Raw genomic sequence first — 19,238 nt, forward strand, 5'->3', positions numbered from 1 at the left:
CGATTATTTTTTCGATGCATCGATTAATCTAACGATTCATTTTTTCAGTTCGATTCGATTTCGATTCGATTCGATTATCGATTATCTCCCCACTAATTGACTAATTGCAATATATACATGTTGATTTACATATCTGAATGAAATAAAACATTGCAATGTATGTTTATTGCTCTTAAAATTCCAAAATGAAAGACTATGCAAGTGCAAAGTAATGCATTCTAAGTCAGAGGTAGCATTCAATAAAACCTTGAAGCCTTGAAAACACTGGGAGTGTTGTCAAATTGAAGGGGATAAGATCCCAACTGCCATCAATAAAATGACAAGTTAAGTAGGCTTATTTTAAGTCTTTGGGACTTTGGGGCCATAGGGCCCACCTACACATACTGTATACCCCCATCAAATCATCATTATGATGATCATTATTATAATTATTATTATGCTGTATTAAGTGTACTTTCACTTCAAAGCAGTCAATGTTTTAAATGCTAACATTGTTCACAAAAAGTTTGTGAAAAAATCAGAGACCTGCTTTAGTAATGTAAGATACAGTATAATTACATTATACCACTGCTTGGTCAAATTTCCTATTGTGATGCGCTATTTGGAACGTGCATTATTTTTCTATATACCGCACGGCTATGAAGTAGTTCCCTTCTTTTGGGCTTATTACACTTGAATATTAATTCGCCAATGTGAATGTAACGGTAAAAACAGCAATGTTGTATCTAAGACGGCGGCAATATAAACGAAAATGATAGTAGCAGTGGTATAAGCGGGATAATCAACTCCGCGCCCTGTGCGTTTATAGGAAAATAATGCACGTTCGAAGTGGTAATAAGGCGCGCCCTGTGCGTTTATAGGAAAATAATGCACTTATCGAAGTGTAAAGTCCCCTCCGCCTGCGGCGTCGGGTCCTTATTACCACTTCGAACGTGCATTATTTTCCTATAAACGCACGGCGCGTCATTGATTATCCCTTACATAGCTTTTGCATGGTAATGGTTGCATGACAAATACAGTACTTCTGAAAACAACAGCAATAATATGGGTGCTATTGTTTTGGGATGTTTCCCTCATGCAAGCATCAAACTCTTGTAGGCAAATGGAGACAAAATTGACATGCTTTTTAATGAAATTCCATTTGAATCTCTGAATGTAAGGATTCAGGAAACACGTACCAACTTTAGTCTATGTATTACGGCCGAGCAGATGTAAATCACTGATCTGGAGATTTTTAGATGAAAGACTAAGGCTACAATCTTTTGACCATATTCAAATTTGACTGAACTATACTCTGCTCTGTATCAAGAATCCACGTTGTTCTATTAAACGTCGTTAAATAATTAAACAGAAGGTTGAACGGAACTTGCCACCAACGTTATCGATTAGTTTCAGTTTCTGTCGCGCAAACACGCACATGCATGCATTCAATGAACGCTCATACCAACACTTCATTGTGTTGCTGTATGTTTATTCACACCGAATTAGCAAGTATTTCCTCCTGGTTGCTGAAACTTTTGTTTTCTTTTTCTGTCGGGCCGCGGTTGCTTCATCAATTGCGCAGCAAATTATCAGGTGAAGCACCGAGCCTAATTTCACTCCACGCCTCACAGACCAGCAGTCTCTCTACATTGCGGACCGGTGCAGCTCCGTCCGCGGCCCATAGTTAGAGAAACGCAGTAGAGGAACGAGTGCGTGCTGCAGTGCCTTGCACTTTTGAAATTCTGAGGAGTCACTCACGTTGCCGCCAACCTTGTTTTGATTTTGACGACGTGTCGATTCGCATATTTTGAACCGACGTATTTTTTGCGTCGAACTAATCGGTTAAGTCGATGCGTTGTCCCAGCCCTAACTCACATGCATTACAATAGACTAGGGCATACCTTAATCCGGATGAATCTTGGTCGAGCATAAGATGGTAAGCAATTGGCCACATGTGTGAAAGTCTCAGAGCAGTGAATCTCTCTACCTGCTTTTATTGTTACGGCAGCCATGCCTATCCTCCCTTCATGACCTGGAGAGATTTCCAGTTTAGATGATGCAGATATGAGCTACAGATCTTAGATCTTAGATCAGATACAGTGGGCACAAGCTCTGGCTTGACAATGAAATCGTTATCTCACATTGTACAGTACCTGGCATTCTGACACCATAGACAGTGGCATTCTCAATGAAATGCAGCTCTGCCAGGACATCCTCAACCTCAGTTGTAGCAACATTCTCGCCTTTCCATCTGAATGATTCAATAAAAAAAAAACACATGTCTCATTGAACACTTAACAACAACATCGGAAGGCCCACTCATTCATTAACTCTACTGAATAAACACTTTATGACACAGGATGATGATGATGATGATGGCAATTTGGCGGGGACAGAAGGTCGCATGGGATGAGAAAAGGGGCAATAACCAACTTATCTAGTCCATATGGTATTACAACTTTCACATACAGTAAGTGATGACTCGGTAGAGGATTGTGCAAGTGGGATTTCTCTTAAGTTTCCTCACTTAACTGATATCATCTGCATTCTCTTTCTCTATCGGATATTTAAACATTTAGCATACCATTTTCCAGTTTGTAACAAGTGATCATTTTGCACAGTGAGTGATATTATAATAAGAGTTCTTGTGGCATTTTGTGGCAATCCTGTTCTGACAAGTACGATGGTGGTGTATTGCACAGTAATATTCTGACGTGTCACATTTAAAAGACTTCTTGATATATAAATAAACAATACCTGACCAGACGAACCTGAAAGTGTCCCCAATCCGATCCTGAAAGTAAATGAAGTTATCCTGATCGATCATCAGCAGATCTCCACTATTTAGATAGAGATCTCCTTTTTGAAAGACGTCATGAAGCTTTTTCTTCTCTGTTTGTTCAGGATTTCCTGCATATCCCAAGAATGGAGCAATTGTGGTAATTTTTGATACCAAAAGGCCAGCTTCACCTACAAAGCAAAATTTGGTACTTTTTGAGAATGAATTTATCTTGACAAACGATGCAATGCAAAATACAGCATTTGAAATTTGATTATTGATATGATTGAAATAAAAGGATGCATTGCATTTGTTCTGAAGGTAAAGTTTAAGAGCATTGACAAATTACCGGCTCACAATTCTGTAAAGACAAATCTTTTACTCTTCCGTTCAGCTTACACTTGATTAATTAATTAATTCTTAGAGTTATGGTTTCTATGTTTATGGTTTTGTTTGTTTACGTAATTGATATGATATTATTATTGATATCATTATTACTATACTATTAGCCTGTTTGATTTGCATTGAGCTCAATGAGCATCAAACAGGCTAATAGGCCTACTGGAAAAAGCACCATGCCAATCTCTGGTGAAGGGTATGTGATGATGTGGGGCTATTTTAATTCCAACGGCCAAGGGAACTCATAATATCCTGGATCCATGAAAAAGCTGGCCTTAAAAAATAAAAATCTGCCTGCCCCAATGTTAACCCTATGTGTTAAATTCCCATAGGGTTACATTGGGGGTCAAAGATAGATAGATAGATAGATAGATAGATAGATTTATTGATCCCCAAGGAGAAATTCAAAGTATTCAAATACTTCCTTCCCCCGAACATTTATTTATTTACGATACATACTTCAATCACAAAGAAAATTGGTGTACTTGGTTTTATTTTTACTATTTTTTTAATTAAGACATTAAGATCAATTGTCAAATGATGATTTTATATTCCTCTTTTTAGGAAACTTTAGCATGGTATGAAATACATTTTCTCCCCACTGTATCTCTACAAAACACATCTGATATAATTATGAATCAGTTCAAGTTTACAAAGCAGTTTAAAGTTTGTTTCTATGTCCTATATCAAAAGTTAAAGCATTTTAAAGATAATGGCAAGTGGAGTGCAGGCATTAGGATTTTGATATTTATCTTTATGGATTGATATTTATGGAAGTTCCAAAAGATTTGACCAACTTTATATCTAAACATAATATCTAAAGGGTTTTTAGGAAACTTGTGTGCTGATGGTGTTCTGTAACTCTGTTACCATGAAATGCAGTATTTCCCCCCCTCCCTCAATGGCATTAAGCCCAAACATTTTTATAATTTCCGAAAGAAGGATTCTTGATTTAGTATATCATAGTAGATCATTCATGCAAAAATATTGTCAGGTTAATATGAATTACTCCGGCCTCAGCAGTGGCGCAACTAGCTGGGGCACCTTCACCGTATGCCAGTAAGCCAGATTTGATTCCCGTGGTCCTTTCCCGATCCCACCCCGACTCTCTTTCCCACTCGCTTCCTGTCACCTCTCCACATCACAGTAAAGGCATCAAAAGCCCCAAAAAATATACTTACAAAAACATTTGCATCTACTTTAAGCTGTTTTTTCCCTTTCATTATGATAAAACATACTATTACTACTGGGAACAATACAAAAATACAACCATACAAAATTAGATTTTGTTTTAACAATTCGAACATAACTTTGTTACCCATGTCACAGACACAAAATCTTGGGTCGTAAGTTTAGAAACACTTTTATATGAGATGAGTTTTTGTAATATTATATTTTGAGAACCGTCTGTTTGATGATGTTGACTCTCACTTTCTGGTTTTAAAATCATATAAAAATTCAATGTCACCAGACCATTTTGCGATACCATTTAAGGACATGCAGGCACATACAGACTGACATATTGCTCTTACATTGTGAGTGGCTGAGTGGAACCAACCAATCGAAAAGGAGTATAACTCTGTTACTGCGTGATCTTCCCCTATTGTAATGCTCATATTCTTTATGACAAAAGTGTCTTAAAAGCATCTGCTGAATGCAATAACCATAATCATAACAACATTTTTGTCTCTGTAAATTATTACAAACAGACCTTTAGGTGTGGCTATGCACAAGCCATTGGAGTCTCTCACCGGTTCCTCTCGCTCTGAATCAAACTTTATTAAACCATAAGGGGACAGTCTCTGCAAAACAACACAAACAATGTTCAGTGCTCAATGTTACAAATATAAAAAACCCCAAAAGGAATGACTTACCTTTTGGAAGAAATTGACACGTCCTATTGCACCAATTTTTCCAGGGTAATTCATGAAAGTTATGTTGCCTTCGGTTGCTCCATAAAACTCCTTGATTTCCACTTCTCCAAAACGACTCCTGAAGTTGCTCCAAACGTCCGCACGGAGTCCATTTCCTATAGCGAGTCTGACTTTGTGTTCTCCGTCACTCGCTTTCTATGAGTGCAGTTAGATGATACATGTTTAATCAGAATCAGAACAATAAACTAACCAATCACAAGTATGTAAAAACATCATTTTTTGCATTATCATTTGAAGTCACATTTTTAGTATCTGAGGATAGTTATGATGATACCTTGGGTGAGTTGCAGAGATAGCGTAATGTTTCACCTATGTACTGAATGACAGTCACATTATACTTTCTGCAGTCATCCCAAAACTGTGAGGTAGAAAACTTTCGTCTCAGGACAACTGTTACACCTGTGCACAACAAAGAAATTGTGCCATGAATTTTATTTACTGATTGGAGTACTAAGAGGTTTACTGTGCTGGTGTCAAGCACATTTGACAGAGCCAGTAAGGTACTGGAGAGCTGTGGCAGAGTGAAAAATGTCACAAACTGCACTTGATTGGATAAAAAGGTGCTGAGGTACACAGAGAATAGATTGATTGGATTTGACTGAATGGAAAATTGATGAGGTTGGAAATGATGACAAGAAAGACCGTTGTGGTCATCATCCTCATCATTACAGATATCGTAAACAATCCCACCTCTCCCTGGGCATATGGAGCACAACATCAACACAAAACAGCCACTGCTATTGCCCTACAATGAGTCACTTTAGTCTCTTTTCAGCAAAAGGTCCTGTACTGTCCATTGGGGTTACACTATTACCCCGGGCTGACACGGTCATTGACACTTGTATTAATGTTAGCCTAAGGAAAATAACAACAAAAATGGGGGGGGGGGGAGATAATAAAGTATTGTCAAAGAAAATATCAAAGAAATAAATAACATTTGGGGGAGAGGCGAAGGGGTCCGGGAGTGTTAAAAGCTAGGAAGAAGAGATAAGGTAGGTCTTTGGGTTGAATTTAAAGCTACTGATAGTGGGGCAGGATTTGACTTCATCAGGAAGGCTATTCCAGAGCTGGGGGGCATAGACAGAGAAAGTCTGGCAGCAGCATTTTGGACCAGCTGGAGTCTATTCAGGCTGGATTTAGTTAAACCTACACAGTGAGCTGCAGTAATCAAGCCTTGAGGAAATAAAGACACAGGGGCGTAGCGTGCGACGGTGCAAGCGGTGCAACGCACCGGGGCCCTTGAGCTTCGTAGGGCCCTTCACAATTCGGAATTTGTCCAGCGCCTCCCAGCTATGCGACATAAAGTCAACTATTGTCATCATGACGCCGGCTCTTCGGAATTACCTATTAGTGGAAACCGATTGCTACTTAACTGCTTCACTATCTCCTACAACTTGGTCTCATGGTGGCACCTATCCATTCCCCAATTCTTGTATTTTCTCCTACTTTTCATATCATTTTGATTTTACTAATGATATTTCAATGTTAGAATCAAAATGAATCAATAAAACTAATACAATTTTTGATTATTTTATCGTCAACTTACAAGATGTTGTCACATGGCCTGCTGGGAAATCTGTTTGTCCAGTCATAACATCTTTACGTCATCTCTGATCATAGGCTGCTGCACATGCTAGCAAATGTAAACATGTATAGGCTAGGCCTACTACTCTTACTAAAGTCGTGGAAAGTCAGCAAATTAATAAAGACCTATCTCAGGAGTGCCATGGGTCAGGAGCGATTGAGTGGATTGGCCATAGGCTACTCTCCATCGAAAATGACAGGGCGAGGAAATTGGATTTCACCACGATAGTTAACGAGTTTGCTGAGCAGAAGGCACGCAAAGTACACTTCTGACGGGTGAGTGCAAGTGTTTTTTTATACGGCAACTGATCGGCGTACATAGTTAAATGGCCGCTGTGCCATAATTTATGTGTCTGTTTGTTCTTTGATGAGTTTGCAGAGAGAGGCGCGCTCAAACTCCAAGATATCTCCTTCTTCGGGTGCGAGTTAAATATCGTATTCCAATGTGCAAAAGAACCACACTCACTAGTTATCTTATACTTTATTGTAGCACCATGCCTATAAAACAAACGCGTTTCGGCGTCAAGCCGCCCTCAGTGTATTCTTTCATGAGGCCATTGTTGTGCTGCAAGGGAACGTGGTGTGTTCAGTTGAATGAATTTGTATGCGTTCTGTTTTTGATCGTAGGCTGTGTGCAGGTTACGCAAATAGTCGCTGTCCATGTAATAATGACCGTGCGTGCGTTCTTTCCCTCTGTGGTCGGTCGGTGTGTGTCTTGAGATATACAAGGATGGGTCGAGATAGCGGGGGAGCGGGGGAGCGGGGGGGGGGGGGGGGTCCAGCGCCAGACTTGCACCGGGGCCTTGCGCAACTACGCTACGCCACTGTAAAGACATGGATAAGAATGTCTAAATCACTGAAAGAGAGGAAGGACTTCCCTTGACAACACGATTGACTTGCTCATTAAAAGTCAAAGAGGAGCCTAGGAAAACACCTGCAGGTTCTTAACAACACTGTGATGATAAACAGACAGGGGGCCAAGAGCCTTGCTTACAGTGTTGACAGTACTTGGTGGTGACTACTGTTTTGTTGTCCATCCGATCCTTAATGTCATTGAGACAGAGAAAAAGGTTATTGGGCTAATCAATATTATTGGCTTCATATCCAAATGAAGTGGAAAAAGATGGTCACTTAATACAGAATTCAGCAACTGTTGTCTATGTTGTGAGTGAATGATTAACTGGAGTTAGAAAGAGTCCTGAACTTTGAATGTGGTCAGAGTGCATGTTGCACACAAAGTGGCTGAGCTGGACCTTGCTCTAGAGTAAATGAAATGACTTGTGACAACAGTCTTTAAAAGCTCTGATCTGATGAGATCTAGGAATGGTAGCTACGACCACACATGCTTGTGTACTTGTGTTTTGTGTGTAGCACAATTTTGATTGTATACACACGCGCACGCGCACGCGCACACGCACACGCACGCGCACGCGCACACGCACACGCACACCTTGCTATTACACACACACACCTTGCTATAATTTTGATTGTATACACACGCACACACCTTGCTATTACACACACACACCTTGCTATAATTTTGATTGTATGCGCGCACGCGCACGCACACGCGCACGCGCACACGCACACACGCACACACACACACACACACACACACACACACACACACACACACACACACACACACACACACACACACACACACACACACACACACACACACACACACACACACACCCACACCTTGCTACCACGTACCCCGCTCTATGGCTCCACACACCCCTATGACGAGGGCTGCAGCATGGTAGAGTGGGAGGGGCGTGTAGATGACATCATCTGAGGTGACCCCAGCCAGGAGCAGAAAGAAAGAGGGCCCCCACACTTTATCATGAGTAACTAGGCCAGCTTTGGGGTGACCTAGGCAGACCAGTTGTGGATGAAATCTTTTATGAATGATCATTAACTCAATGTCCATCTATTGCACTACATATGAATGTTAATACATTTTAAACAAATATGCATGCATCAAAATCAAAATACCAATTAGAATGTGTATAACTGCTAACATTTATAGTCATTGTCTTTATCATGAGGTAGACAGAATGCAAAGGCCAGCGCACCTGTGGTGCCGGATGTGTAAATGTAGAGTGCTGGGGATCCCATGGTGACCTTTGACCTGAGTGCTGGTGGTACAGGTTTATCCGAGGCCTTTGCGATCTGATCTGAGAGGGCTTCCATCCCCTCTGTGTCACACTCCTTACTGAGGATGAACACTGAGACATTCTGCTTCCGTAGTGTTGGAAGCACTTCAACTATAGGGTCCTTCAAATCTGGAGAAGATCATTACAAAATGATAGCCAAAGAAGGTTAGGCAACAGAGGTTTGCACAGGGTTGTGTGCAGTGCACAAATCTGGGGAAGATGATGGCAAAAAGATAGCCAAAGAAGCTTAGACAATAGAGGCTTGCACAGTGCTAAATTGCTTAGCCCACTCATGTTTTGTAACTGGCCCTAAATAGCTAAAGTGTTTTAAAATTAATGAGTCATTTCAAATCAATTAGACACGAGTCCCTGGAAAATGAATCTGCTGATTAAGATGACGAGTCAAATGCTGATCCCTTACCTCCTGAAGCAATGAGAACACTCGCATCACAACAGGAGAAGCAGTGCAGCAGAGCTCTCGATCTGATATTGCAATTCAACAGGGAGACTGCACAGCCAAGTTTGCACAAGCCGAGCCACAGCCACACAAAGCAAGGCTCGTTAGTCACGAACAGAGCTGCAGTATCCCCCTGGCGCAGTCTGGCCTGGGTCCTCAGAGTCCATGCCACTCTATTGCTCTGCTTGTCAATGTCCTCGTAGGAGTAAATGAGACCCTCGAAAACAATGAATGGCTTGTCTGGTTGTCTTTTGACAGTGTCCAAAAAACAGTCCAGGATGGTGTAGAAAGGCTTCCTCTTTCGGAACTCTTTTCTCCTTGATCTCACTTTTAAAAGTTTCAAAATGTACAGACAGTCATGTCTAAAGTAGGGAAATCGGATGTGAAGACCAAGAAAAAGCAAAACTACCCCAAAACAAATACAGATCAAAGTTAACATGTTGACGGTTCTGAACAAGTCGGCTCAAATTTCTTCCAGATAAACCAAAAGTATGCAGTAGTGCCAACACAACAAAACACAGCTATGGGAGTCTTTTTTTTTTTTTTTTTTTTTGAAATCACTGACCAGCATTTCATCACTGACCAGATTAAATATCCCTTAGAAAGAAATATAGTACTAGGGGCCATTATTGGGCTTTGTGGCCACCTTGTGGCAAAAAGTAGTATAACAGCTAAAGAAAAGCAGAAGCAAAGGAGTCTGGGAAGAAGTAAAGAAACGGGCCTGGAAGAAGATGTCTCTGAATGTGAGCAGAGACTGTGAGCATGGTCACCCAAGCGCATGCTCTGGCCCTAAATATGGATAAGGACAAAGAAGTGGTCAGGTCTGTGGCATTCACCTAATCTGTTGATATAGTGCACATGCAGTAGGCTATGACAGAGAGATTTGGATAGTGTTACTTAAATTAAAGGGTATAACATTACACTCAAATAAGGCATTTCAAATGTAGCACCCATGCATATATTGCAGTTCACTTGTTTGTCAAATGCCTTACTGGCATAAACACAAGGGTTTGATAAGCATTGGTGTATGTATTTGTACAATGGAATAAAACGGGCACACTAGCCATCAAGATTGTGGAATGTTTGCAAATTTACCAACTGGAGTGTTTGATGTGCAAACAGCACTTCTCTTACACTATAATGATGCCAAAACACAAAATGTGGATTGAATTGATTTAAATGTGAAATTACACTCAATGTGAAAAATCTGTCACCAAAACATTTCTGTAAGGCTTACATTTGTACTGTTTATTTTGTGAAACACACTGTGTTCAAATAACAATTAGTCATCTACAACCATTTTCAGGATTTATACAATTAGTGATCAACAACCTCTTGCACCAACATGGCTCTATGCATATTTGATATTGCCATCAAACCTCCACTGATTGGCAATATTATGCTGACATTTTGTGTAAGACCATAATGCCAAATTTTGCATTACACATCATGTTGGCTGAATCACAAATCAGGCACGTACTCACTCACTCATACAGTTGTAACACTTAACAGAAGTAGGTTCCTTTCCGCATATCAATGTTTAACCTCTTTATCTGCAAGTTCTAAGATACACTATCAGGGAATTGGAATTGTCCTTGAGTCATGAAAGGTAATCGAATGGGGTCACTAACTTTGTCCATGGATATCTGCAGATATTGGTCAGTACAGTTTAGATATAAGCAGTTTAGATAATTGTTTTATTCAAATGTAAGATTACAAAGATATTGCCATTTCTGTTCATTTCTCTAGGCATTACTAACACATCATTTTGTCTTGGGGGAAATATAGGCATAGTCCCTGAGGTGAAATCATATAAAGAAATACAAGCAATGCACAAAAAATATTCATTATACTAATTCTCATTGTGAAAATACGAACAAACAGATCCAGAGAGCAAGCACCTTTGTGGATTTAATCCAAAGGAATAGTATGTGTCATATCTGATTCATAACTTCTTATTTCCGCATACAACTGCCTGATAAATGTCCTCAGTCATAGGTACATAACTCTTGTCTTTGTCATCCAGGAAAAAAAGGGGATCAGTTACCAAGGTGGGGTTGAAGCCTTCTTCCACTACCGTCTTCTTCATTTGCTTGAACGTTCCCGTAACCTCAACACAATTCTGGAAGTCATATAGGTTAGCAGTTTCCAGGAATCGGTGGATTTTCAATACAACCTCAGTGCTGTGACTTATTACACTAGGATTGATTGATATACAATAGATAATGGCATGCATCCTATCACATTCAGAACAAAAGGCCAAAAGGGTTACCTGTATTCTGATGAAGCGTGGTTGGGCATATGCAGGGAGATAACTAGAGACATGGCTGAACATTTTCTTACAGTCCAGCTCTTTTCCTTTTGTTATTGTTATTGCAGCCATCCCAATTCTCCCTTCATGGCCTTCAGAAAACAATGCAACAGTATTTCTTAGCAAGAATACACCACTGCACTGACAGCGGAGTAGTGAATATGAGACATTGATGAAAAGGTTTCAGTTCATACCTGGAACTTGAACTCCATACACATTGGCCTCCTCTACAAAGTCAATCATTGTTACAATATCCGAGACTTCAGTTGTTGCCACATTTTCTCCTTTCCACCTGTTAGAGAAAATACAGAATAAAATCATTCTGAACTCTTTGACAATGGTTTTGGCTTCATTCAACTTGAGTTGCATATTTAAAAAAGGAGCATTTATAGGAGCATCATAACAGGATTGTGAAATTGGCCTGCTGGCCTATGCAGCTTCTCATTTCCAAACCAGAGAAGTAATCAGAGCAAGCAGACCAACCAGAATTCCAACCAATCTTTCTTCACACGTGGTAGGTCAACATATAACCTGTACTGTGTAATTGAAACATGATTTTTGGGAGCTACTGGAGAAGCTTGCACGTTTAACATTTAATTTAGTTCTAAGGGCACAACGTTTTGTTGTGACTTTATTTTGACTCATTTATCTTTCCTCCAGGCACTTTGGGCAGCGTGAGATGCACATTGCAGTCTGTCAGTCAGACTTTCACTGATAATACATGTTGTGCATTAAACAGGTTCATGAAATGTTGGTATGTGCAAATCTTCCCTTCACATCCACTTTTCCAGATGGCATGAGTTAGGGATACTGATACCATGTTGCCTGGCATCTGACCACAGGGAAAGTTGTACTGTTTCTTTGGACCTTACATATACTGTGTGTCACTGCAGACAAACACAGCCAGCTTGTTTGTTATAATAACAAAGACCACCTTCCATATGCTGAACCCCTCCATCTGTGTTGGTATAATACATCATTTGGTTTTAAGGTGCGGTTTTACCTTGTCTGTGCAGAGACAGACTACAGCGCCTCTCTGGAGTTCGTATTGTGTTGTAAAATAAAGCCTTCTTTAGAGATCAATTGTTGAGGCATTAGACATGAAATAGATCATCACCCATATATCTGAGACACATGACATTCTCCGTGATTATGCAAGTAAATGGAAGATAACTGATCAAACATAACCTAGTTTAGCAAGGAATTGATCCACTTATATCAGTGAAGATTTCATATCAGGCTGAAAAAACATAGTCAGCAGTCAGCATAAAGAATATCTGAATATCTGTGCACAGAGCTAGTTTAGCATATTCAGGGAGTAAGGATTTGAACCTAAAAGTGTCTCCAACACGATCCTGGAAGTAGATGAAGTTGTCCCAATCGATTTTCAAAAGATCTCCACTGTTGAAATACAGGTCCCCTTTCTTAAAAACATTTCGAAGCCTCTTCTTCTCAGTCTGCTGTTGGTTATTAGCGTATCCCACAAAAGGAGCGATGTCTGTTATCTTTGAAACCAGCAGTCCGGTCTCTCCTGGAATAAAACATGTGTAAGGGAGCGGATCATAATCACATCAACAACACAACCACGGATAAATAAAAACAACAGTTAAACTCCATGACAAATGAGTTTGTGAATCCAGAGTGGTGAGGAAAGAACTAGCTGTATGGTGCATCAATAAAATCGGATCAGTAAATCTGTCTGTCTAGTGAAGTACTCACCTTTGGGTGCTTTTATACAGAGACCTTTGGCGTTCCTCACTGGCTCATCTCTCTCAGTATCATATTTTAGCAAGGCATAAGGAAAAAGTGACTGCAAGGAATAAATTTGGTTAGAAACTACGTCTCATACTTAGACACTAAAAATATCTATTATTAAACAGACAATAGCAGGTTTCCAGGTCAAAGTGTTCTTTATTTACTATGTGAAGGGTCAGTGCTCCTCTGCAAGACTGACAAAGAGGTATGGGGTCTTTGCCCATATACTGAACATAGACATAAAAATGCTTATGAAACTTAGCATCATAATATTTGGCAATATGCCCTCACTCACTTCAGCTTATTAGATAGCTTGACATTTCACAGCTGGGGTGCGTTTAACCACAAATTATGACACTATCATCATTTTTAAGCAGATCTTACCTTATGGAAAAGGTTGACACGGCCGATTGCACCAATTTTGCCGATGTAGTTGACAAATCCCACATTTCCCTCAGTGGACGCATAGAACTCTCGAATTTGAATGTTGCCAAAACGATTCAGAAACTCCCTCCATACGTCTGGGCGAAGGCCATTGCCAATGGCAAGTCTCACTTTATGGTCTTTATCATTTTGTTTCTAGAGGAAAACACAGAAGGATTTTGCTCAGACTCATGTCACCAAAAGCAGAGAAAAAGCAAGAAGTGTGAAGACAAACTCATATCAACACACGCGTGTCCCAGTGAACAACAACTTCTGATTAGACTACTAATTCTATTCGGGAATTATCTGACTGATTACAGGATTTGTGGTTGAGTGAAAAGAGTTTCGAACTGCAGGTCGTCAGAAAATCCTATATACGGAGAAATCCATTATTATCCGTAATTATTGACACCCTTGGTAAAAATAAGTAAAAGGGCTTACAGGAAATTCACCTTTGGTGAATGTGCATTACAAAAAAAGGTAAATGTATCATCACCTTAAGATTCTTCTCACAATATAGTTCAGTTTGGGTCAACCAGCAGGACAAGGATCCAAACATACTGTATGTCCAGATCAACACAAAAGGTGTTTTACTGGACTCAGAATGAAGCCACTGTCATGACCGACTCCGTCCCCTAGACTCTTTACAAAACCAGTGGGTGAGCTAAAGAGGAGGATGAATGAGACAAGACCTAGGAATCTGGATAACCGGAGTGATCTGACTAAATTCTGTAAAGAGGAAAAGTCTTAAATCCCCTGCTTGTATCGTCCAACTTTGTGAGACAAGAAAAACAAGTGCTGTCTTATTGGCAAAGAGAAATGAAAGAAAGTATTAAATGCAGGGGTAAACACAAAACAAATAAACAGAACATTATACAATACAATTCTGAAATGTATTTATCAGAATACATCTACTTTACTGAAGAGGTGATTTATGTATAACCCTTTTTACTCCTCTTTACAAAGGGTGCCAATATAATTGAGGAGGCCAGATGGCAGTCATAAATGGGCAAGCACTTTCTCTGCATAGTATGCTTTTCCACACTGTTGGGATGAGGTATGGCTTTCAAACACATGAACACGTGCATTTTTAACAACTTTGTTATGTGTGTGTGAAATGAAGAAGCTCTCTTTTCGCAGTGATTGAAAGCTCAAAAAACATGATAGCCCAGCGGTGTCAAGTGGGGCGCAGAAATAAGAGTGAAGTCTATTTTTGCCAATGCTGTGGAACAGCCAAGTGGAAATGCCTTACAGTGCATGTGCCCATTCGTACATTTGATATGGTAATTCAGCTCTAGGATAGGCGTGCGATTCCCATAAATGTCATTAGTCCTGGATTTCAGTCACACTGTACCACAACTGTAATACAACTGTTGATGCTGCAGTGTTGTCTTGTGTCACTTGAATAATATGTTTGAGTCTATGTTGAGTCTATGATACAGTATATTTCAGTTATATCCTACTATATGTTGTAACAGTCAAAAATAATCCATTATTTTTTTTTTGGCATGGGATCAAAACGTCAACAGATAAATCAATAGTTTTACGAGACAGCGGACGTACTGTGGAGTATTTCAACATTATTGTTATTATTATTGTTAGTAATTATTTACTTGATCATCAGAAATATCCAACATGACCCTCTCAACTTAGCCTACTTAAACTATTCCGTAATGTATTCATGATATTCCATTTCATAGATCCTCAACCTGGTATTCTACAGTAAAGGCCAATAGCTATTCGAGGCCTGGGCCTTTAAACTCAACATTCTTAGGCTGAGGGAGTAAGCACATGATCATCTGTGACCTGAGCCTCCACACTGCAGCTAGATACAGTTTCAATGGCCATAGAAAGAATGTTTACTTTGCTCCCAACCACACCCAAGTGGCACCAAAATATACCCCCCCCCCCCCCCCCCCATAAATGTAAGGGATTATAAAACATGAGTTTGCACTCACAGACCTAACACACTATTAAAACAATGAAAAGTCCGATTTAACAGTTGTCTTAACTACAATATGTGTTCACACAAATTATAAAGTGTAACACTGAAACTGGACTGGCGTAGGACATTCTGCAATGTTCTATGAAAAACAAAAAAAATCACATTCTCAAGGTCATTTCTATTTCTGTCCACCAGCTGTGCTCTATGTGAATGTGAATGAAGGCATGAGGAGGACGTGCGGGCAGACTGTGTCTGAGAGGCGGCACACACTGTATGGCACAGCCCTGGTGGCTGTCTTGCTGCTGGAGACATCACTGGGACGCTCTCGCTCTCGCTCTCGCGCACGACCCCCCTCTGAAATCCATAAAACCAGACAGAACTGGTTGCCCTGGGGTAACGCTGATAGTATTTAGTCTGCACCTTTAGCTGGTGCTGTATATGGAGCCAGATCAGCACCAGCGTGTAATTCTACACCACAACTTTGTTTTGCAATTCACCAAGGTAAATTAGATAGAACTCGTGATTGCATTTTGTTATGTCTTTGCCTTTTTCCTGTTATTCTTGCTTAAGATAAACTGTGAAGTAAGTTCTCACCTTTGGTGTGTTGCAAAGATACCGCATGACCTCTCCTATGTACTGGATAACTGTGACGTCGTACTTTCTGCATTCATCCCAGAACTGTGAAGCTGAAAACTTTCTTCGTAAAACAATACTGGAACCTAAAAAATGAGGAAAGTAAGGATGAGAAGTGTAAAAGATCTTCAGTTTTTTTTATTTTTTTTCGTAAGACCCTGAGGCCCTGAGGATTGTCGTTTTGACCGAAAGCTAGGCTGCCTATTAAAAACTTGTATAAAGACTGAGGTGTGCAGACAGTTTATTTTGAAGATTTATTCGTAAGACAAAAGCATTGCACGCTGTGTAACGCCTTAAACAGCCTTTACATAAGAACTACAGTTAGATGGTACTCTTGGGTTGAAATTATTCATAGCATAAACATTTTCACATTAAAAGTGTCAAGCAGAGGATATAGCACAGCAGCATGAGTATCATATAGTCACAGATGATATCAATAGTAAGAATCACCACACCCATCAGAGACATCAGGTGCATTTGTAAACTGAGTTAATTCCCAACATATGCTTTCACAGAATGACCATATACTTTCCAAGCATTTTAACTTGTTGGTAACAGGATACAAACATCTTATGTTCTTCTGCCAACTATGGGAATACCACACAAAATACATCAAATACCAATCATATTTTAGAAAAAGCCATTATAAATTAACAAACTAAAAAGCAACACTAAAGCCGTCTACATATCCTGTGTAAGCATTGTGAATGATAGAAGGCCTGTGAATTACAACAAAGTGTTTTGAACTTTAACCCACTTGGTCAAAACTGACCCGAGGTGAGACCCACTAAAGTTCTTTTCTTTTTTTCTCCAAGGGACAGCTTTTATGTGATTACTTCAATGAAACAGCTGAGGTACACAAAGGTCTCTTTCATTGCCATTCCAGAGGGGAACTTGTGAATGCACCGATTTCAAAGATCAGGGCCATAAGCCTGCACATGTAGCAGCCAGACAATTCTCAGTCTCTCAGCATTCTCAGAAGTCTATGCGTATAACTCCAATCAAACATACGTAGCCTTAAAAAACAAACAGCCTGTGGGGGATTACCTGTTTCGATGGTTCCTATGAACCCAATGAGGAAACCTGCAGTATGGTACAGAGGCAGGTTGAGGTAGATGACATCCCCTGCAGTGACACCGTTAGAGGCCAACACGGCGAGTGCAGCCAACAGTCGGGTCTGGCTGACCATGGCTGCTTTGGGAAGGCCTGAGGGCGCACACAACAGAGCGACATGTAAACAGCAACACAGCCCACTGCTGCGGATTTCCAAGTCCATCTCATGCTAATTGTAATGTATGTATTAGCCATCTATGAATGGAATACGAAGTAGCCTAGTAATCATATAGATGCTGGAATTGATCATAATGGCCATGTCAGCCTAAAGTCGTTCTTTTTTTTTTATATACCTGTTGTACCAGATGTGTAAATATACACAGCAGGGCTTTTGAAGGTGATTAGTGAGCGGTGTGAACGACATACAGGCAAATCAGAGGCAGATTCAACTTTGTCTGTGAAGCTTATAAACTGAGGGGTGTGGCACTCTTTTGTCATGATGAACACACGGACTCCTTTCTCCTCCAACGCTGTCTTGATTTCTGTCAGAGCATCCTCAAGTTCTGCCAAAAGATACCACATATCAACACAAATACTGCTCATGGTTATTGAGAGATTACCAAAGTAAAATATGAATCTGGTTCCTGGATGAAGTAGGCCTAGGCTACCTGATAACATCAAAATAATATGTTTAAGTATCATTATAATGTATGTGCGTGTGTATACTAAAAACATCTAGAAAATAGGCTACCTATTTAGTGAAAGAAACAGATAGAGAACAGATTTTTTAGGAAAGGTGAATAGAACATCATGACCTTTTTAGACACTTCAGGCCACCTTGAAAAAGTGATGACTACTTATTGGGCCTTAAGAGAGAACAAATACTTGCAAATACAGGCCTGCTCAACCACACCATGACCTGGTAGTGGTTACATTAGTATCTTTGAATGTCTTCCTTCAGTTGTTATTATCGCCTTGTAATGACCCTTACCTACAGCCGCAATGAGGACTTTCGCATCACAGCAGCTGAAACAATGAAGCAACGACTTCGATCTGATGTTGTGATTAAGAAAAGCCACTGGGCATCCGAGTTTTGCGAGTGCAAGCCACGTAAACATAAATGTAGGTTCGTTCCCCATGAAGAGCGCCACAGTTTCCCCCGACTGTAAGCAAGCATGCGCCCTTAAAGCATTCGCAATTTTGTTGCTTTCTTTGTCCGCATCCTGATAAGAATAGGATTTGTTTTCGAACCAGATAAATGTCCTATTAGGATATAGGGCCGACTGCTCTATAAATCGATCTACCGCTAAAAATAATGGTCTTCTCTTTCTGCGTGAAACAAACGTGAGTAAAATCCGAACCAGATCCTTTAAGTAGAATACATCCTTCCAAAAGTAGGGGACAAATATTTTCAGTAACACTGGAATGATGACCAAAGTGGCCAAAGTAACGGTTAAAATGTACATTCCTTGAGAGAGTTGTTTTCAGTGTTTTCTTCTGCAAGAAAAATACCTTGACGAATTATCCCTTACAAACTGTTTGGAAAAATCGAAGTTTTTCAACTGAGGGCGGGGCAATTGGGATTTAATCGCCCTCGAATAGGCTGCACACTTGAGAAAATGGCTCAACCCTTAGTCCTACACATACGAATTGCAGAATTTATGAAGCTTCCTTGGCTGATAACGATTTCTGCTGGCCTTGACTGAATTAAAGTAGGCCTTCTGGTCAGTATGCCACGTGGAATCAACTAAACCAAGTCATTAAAACCAAGGCAGCATTATCATGGCTAAAGATTAATTCCATTTTGCCAGTGGCAGTCAT

General features: G+C 40.1%; 2 protein-coding genes across 2 annotated transcripts in view; both read right to left on the reverse strand.

The window, feature by feature from the left end:
* Positions 1–9,855, reverse strand: part of LOC134096064 (long-chain fatty acid transport protein 2-like) — a 10,309-nt gene extending 454 nt beyond the window's left edge. The window contains exons 1-9 of the mRNA XM_062549811.1: positions 9,262–9,855; positions 8,760–8,969; positions 8,398–8,556; positions 5,369–5,493; positions 5,035–5,229; positions 4,872–4,962; positions 2,754–2,952; positions 2,136–2,233; positions 1,884–2,014 (exon numbers count right to left, since the gene is read on the reverse strand). Of these exons, the coding sequence (XP_062405795.1) occupies positions 1,884–2,014; positions 2,136–2,233; positions 2,754–2,952; positions 4,872–4,962; positions 5,035–5,229; positions 5,369–5,493; positions 8,398–8,556; positions 8,760–8,969; positions 9,262–9,736 (1,683 nt within the window). The 5' untranslated portion in view covers positions 9,737–9,855. The remainder of the gene's footprint in view (positions 1–1,883; positions 2,015–2,135; positions 2,234–2,753; positions 2,953–4,871; positions 4,963–5,034; positions 5,230–5,368; positions 5,494–8,397; positions 8,557–8,759; positions 8,970–9,261) is intronic.
* A 663-nt stretch (positions 9,856–10,518) lies between these two features.
* On the reverse strand, positions 10,519–18,883 carry LOC134096065 (long-chain fatty acid transport protein 2-like). Its single transcript, XM_062549812.1, has 10 exons — positions 18,409–18,883; positions 17,771–17,980; positions 17,412–17,570; positions 16,326–16,450; positions 13,748–13,942; positions 13,328–13,418; positions 12,941–13,139; positions 11,803–11,900; positions 11,570–11,700; positions 10,519–11,419 (listed from the first exon to the last, which is right to left on the reverse strand). The coding sequence occupies exons 1-10, from the start codon at positions 18,881–18,883 to the stop codon at positions 11,243–11,245; spliced, it is 1,860 nt and encodes a 619-aa protein (XP_062405796.1). The 3' UTR covers positions 10,519–11,242.
* Positions 18,884–19,238: the final 355 nt, after the last annotated feature.

This window comes from Sardina pilchardus, chromosome 11, assembly GCF_963854185.1.
Source record: "Sardina pilchardus chromosome 11, fSarPil1.1, whole genome shotgun sequence".
NCBI classification, from domain to species: Eukaryota; Metazoa; Chordata; class Actinopteri; order Clupeiformes; family Clupeidae; genus Sardina; species Sardina pilchardus.

Excerpts from the sequence above, each read along its gene's own strand:
- LOC134096065 (XM_062549812.1), bottom strand. The coding sequence starts at position 18,883 with ATGTACATTTTAACCGTTACTTTGGCCACTTTGGTCATCATTCCAGTG. Across the intron at positions 11,901-12,940 it reads CGTGTTGGAGACACTTTTAG|GTGGAAAGGAGAAAATGTGG; the intron begins GTTCAAATCCTT and ends TTTCTCTAACAG. Across the intron at positions 11,420-11,569 it reads CACGCTTCATCAGAATACAG|AATTGTGTTGAGGTTACGGG; the intron begins GTAACCCTTTTG and ends TATGACTTCCAG.